The 4,353-nt window shown below is 62.0% G+C and overlaps 1 protein-coding gene across 1 annotated transcript; it reads left to right on the top strand.

Annotated features, from left to right (window-relative positions):
* The first annotated feature begins 797 nt into the window (after window positions 1-797).
* On the top strand, window positions 798-3,231 carry SP5 (Sp5 transcription factor). The gene is made up of 2 exons (XM_064163190.1): window positions 798-1,056; window positions 1,601-3,231. Exons 1-2 carry the CDS (start codon window positions 1,006-1,008, stop codon window positions 2,651-2,653), a joined length of 1,104 nt encoding a protein of 367 aa, XP_064019260.1. The 5' UTR covers window positions 798-1,005; the 3' UTR covers window positions 2,654-3,231.
* The last annotated feature ends 1,122 nt before the right edge of the window (window positions 3,232-4,353 follow it).

Genomic DNA, 4,353 nt, shown 5'->3' with positions numbered 1-4,353 from the left:
TGTGTGTCTGCGGGAGGACTGCTTGATGCCGGTGGCACCCCGCCGTCCCTCCTCCGAGCCTCTCTGGGCTGCTGGCCCTGGCCCCGCGCCAGCCGGGGGCTCCAGATAACGTAGGGTTAGTGTTAGCTGGCTGAGCCAAGTGAAACCAAGGCGGCTACCAGGGAGGAAAATGTGCAGTTGTTCGCGGAGTCATACCGAGGGCATCTCCCTCAGCCTCGGGGGAAGGGCGGGCGGATGGGGGCGAGCGGGGAGGAACCACCGACAATTACTCTAGGGAAGTTTTACGACTGGGATCGACCAGCCCCGATCAGGTGAACTCGCTGTGCTCCTGTTACTTCGAGTCATTAAACACTGTCATCGGAATCCGGAGGCAGATTTCTCGGGCGATAACAAAGACGCATTGTCACTTGAGGGTTCTGCCACAAATCCTTAATTGCAGAAGGAAAGGGGGAAAAAAAAGGGTGGGATCCAGTATCTTGCACATCCAATGCAAGGGTCTCCAGGCGGTAAGGGGTCCTTTGATCAAGAAAATCCAATTATTTGTGTATATACATTTCCCACATAGTGATTACTTCATTAATTGTCCCGCCTTTATCTCCTCCCTTCCCATCCCCCCTAATAATCAGTTCTTTTATCCAGACCAACAAACACACCATAGGAGCTTTGTGGATTCAAAGGATTTGCTTTCGCTTCTGAAAGAGCCGCTATTCTTTGATGATTGGGTAGCGGCAAACTTCAAAGCCATAAATCTTCCCTCTGACTGGCTGGCGGCCCAGCAAAGTCCTTATCAAATTCTTGGAGGTGATCCTGGTGCAGTCAGACAGTCCGCGGAGATCGCGCAGCGCGGGGGGGTGGGACAGGCACAGAGGCGAAGAGATCAGAGAGAAGGAGATCAGGGAGAGGGAGAGAGAGAGAAGGAAACTGGGCAGCTCCTCGTCTTCCCCTCGGCGTCCTCATGCCTCGGCGGTGCCCCGGCGCCTTCCCCTCGCCCCGGGCGCAGTAGCCATGGCTGCGGTGGCAGTCCTCCGGAACGACTCCCTCCAGGCTTTCCTCCAGGTCAGTACCCGCGGCGGGGGCCGGGGTGGATCGCGCCGCGTCCCACGGGTGCGACCCACGTTGCGCGGAGCAGCCGACGTCTGCCACCTCCCTCCCAGAGCTTCCTGCCGTGGGTGGCCCGGGAGAGTTAGGCAGAGACCTCGGCGCGGGGTGAAAAGGCTGCGCGGGCCAGCAACTTCCCTCTCCCGCCGCCAGCCCCGCGGTAACCAGAGGCAGCGTCCCGGGTCCGGGAGGTTGGAGGGCGAGGCGCGGGGCTTGGGTTGCCGCAACGGCCGCTTCCTTGGCGCCCCAACCTAGGAGTGGCCGCAGGGCCGGCGGCACCGGCCGCAGGAGGGACCAGTCGGGGAGGGGTCGTCCTGCCCACCCGTCGCGCGGTGTTTTGGGGAAGTTTTGCGGGCCGTGCGGGAGCGGCGGGGCACCTCCGGCAGCGCACCTCCGGCAGCGCACGGGCAGAGGTGCAGGAAGTTTCCTGCGGAGCGGGGGCGGCGGCGGCGGGCGGCGAGTAACGCGCTCTCCATCCTCCTCCCTTCCCGCTCCCGCGCAGGACCGCACCCCCAGCGCCTCCCCAGACTTGGCCAAGCACTCGCCCCTCGCTCTTCTGGCCGCCACCTGTAGCCGGATCGGACAGCCCGGCGCAGCGCCCTCGGATTTCCTGCAGGTGTCCTACGACCCGACGCTGGGATCCCCATCCAGGATCTTCCACCCGTGGAGCGGCGAGATGCCGGCGCACTCCCCGGGGGGGCTACCGCCGCCGCACCCCAGCTTAGGGCTGACCCCTCAGAAGAACCACCTGCAGCCCTCCTTTGGGGGAGCGCACGAACTGCCCCTCACCCCCCCGGCGGACCCCTCCTACCCCTACGAGTTTTCTCCTGTGAAGATGCTGCCCTCCTCCATGGCCGCCCTGCCGTCCAGCTGCCCTCCCGCCTACGTCCCCTACGCCACTCAGGCAGCCCTGCCGCCCGGTTACTCCAACCTTCTGCCACCCACTCAGCCTTGCCGGCAGCTGTCGCCCAACCCACAGCCCGAGGACATCCCCTGGTGGAGCATCCAGCAGGCCGGCGCCTCAAGCGGCTGCGGCCACCGCTTTCCCGCGGCCGCGGCTCTGCCGCGGAGCCTGGTGCTGGGCCACTCGGACTTCGCCCAGTACCAGACGCAGATCGCCGCCCTGCTGCAGACCAAGTCTCCCCTGGCGGCCACGGCCAGGAGGTGCCGCCGCTGCCGCTGTCCCAACTGCCAGTCGGCCGCGGGCAGCGCCCCAGAGGCGGAGCCGGGCAAGAAGAAGCAGCACATCTGCCACATCCCGGGCTGCGGCAAGGTGTACGGCAAGACCTCGCACCTGAAGGCGCACCTGCGCTGGCACACGGGAGAGCGGCCCTTCGTCTGCAACTGGCTCTTCTGCGGGAAGAGCTTCACCCGCTCCGATGAGCTGCAGCGGCACCTGCGGACTCACACGGGCGAGAAGCGCTTCGTCTGCCCCGAGTGCGGGAAGCGGTTCATGCGCAGCGACCACCTGGCCAAGCACGTCAAGACTCACCAGAACAAGAAGCTGAAGGCAGCGGCGGACGGCGTCAAGCGGGAGGACGGCCGCGACCTGTGACCGCCGGAATGGGACCCACCGCGGCCAGGCGGCGGCCGCTGCACCTGCGGGGCGAGTTGAGCCGCGCCGCGGCGGCGCTCCAGGAGGAGGGCGCTCCGCCTCTGGGGGCAGGGCGGCCGGCGCTCGGACTTTAAGTCGCGCCTGCTGAGCGAGAGCTCGTCTAGAGGCGGCTCCGGGAGCAGGCGCGGGCAGGACTGGACGCTCTCAGGGCCCTGGGGCTTCTGCCGCGCGTCCTCGTCCCGGGACAGGCTCCCTCCCCGCCCTTGCCATTCCTGGGCACGTTTGAGGGGAGGCCGCGGCCGCTGGGGCGGGACAAGCCTGCCGCCGCCTCGGGGGTCCGGGCTTATGGGCGCCCGGAAGTGGGGTGGCAGAGTCGGTCCGGCCGTGCCGGGGCCCGGCCCTCAGTGGTTTCAGGGGAAAGGACTGACGGTTCGTGTACAGGTTATTTAATAGTTCTGTTTGAATACAAGTGTTCCTCTCCTCGTTCTTGGCCCTTTGCGGGGCTCCAGCATGAGATGTTTCTGTAAAGCGACCCGCGACTGCAGCGTGAAATAAACACGTTAACACTGGGTCACGCAGGGACGGTCCCGCTGCGTCGGTTTCACTGAGTCCTCCCCGGGCTTTCCCGCTGCCGGAGAGCGCCGGGCCCCTCTGCGCCGCCGCCATCCCGCTGCCTCCTGCTGAGGCGGCGGCGGGCCCAACCCAGCTCCATCGCGGTGGCCCAGCGAAGCTCGGACCCGGGAGCTGCTCACGGTAAACGGCTTTAAAATCTGTAGCCTCTTGGGACTGCTGCAGGCCTGTTGGTTTGGTTTGCGTTCGCGTCTAAAGAATTCTTGCCGTTGTTTTCTTTCCTACCCATGAGTGCCAGAAAAGAGAAGCACATGTTGCCAATACAGGGAGCGGACATCCAGGTCAAAAACTAGCCTGGGGTAGACATTTGAGCAGGCATGGGCTACAGTGGAAACTGATGATTGATTGCCCTTCTCGGAGAGATGCAGGCCACAAGGCCTGCAGTGCCCGGCTGCTCCTGGCCCGAAGCTGGCTGTGGCGTGGCACGGCCAAGGCGTGTTTCCTCTGTGTTAACTTCGTGTAAAATCGCAGAAGTTAAGGGTGAGATGCTTGTTACCCTCCCACTGTGACAAAGTAGCAGTCCTTCTGCAGCACAGAGGGAGATGTTTGTGGCAAAAGCGATGTCTAAAAGCCCCTGGTAGATAGTGACAGCTTTTAGGGTCCTCTGTGTTTCGTTGGGCATCACATCGCAGGCGTGCGTTCATTTTGGAACGTTGCTTCCAGTGTTATTATTCCCTTTTTACTGTAGCAAATTCCTGATTTCTGGTGTTGTTTGTTTGTTTTAAACTGAAATTTATATGGAGCAAACAAATGAGGGAGCCTGAGAAGTAATTGGCTAAGTTTTGCGTTTTGACATAGAGAGTATGTTAGTAGCTGCTCCTGTTTTTACCAAGTCAGCTTTCCTTTCTGCTTGCCTAATGGCACAACAAAATGCAAAGTGTCATGGAAACTTCACTGGGGCAAATGGGTCTCAGGTGAGTTCCTCTGGTGGCAATTATCAAACAGGCTTTGGCACAACCGTAAGGATAGGCTCTTCTGTGGGCTCCTGAATCAAGCAAAGCAGCGGAGCTAGGTACATGTTTGTAATGGCGGAACTTGTTTCTGTGGGTGTCAAATATGGCCAAGAATCC

This window comes from Pogoniulus pusillus, chromosome 2, assembly GCF_015220805.1.
Source record: "Pogoniulus pusillus isolate bPogPus1 chromosome 2, bPogPus1.pri, whole genome shotgun sequence".
NCBI lineage: Eukaryota > Metazoa > Chordata > Aves > Piciformes > Lybiidae > Pogoniulus > Pogoniulus pusillus.
The sequence above is the reverse complement of the archived record's forward strand: the minus strand, read 5'-3'. Positions and strand labels throughout refer to the sequence as shown.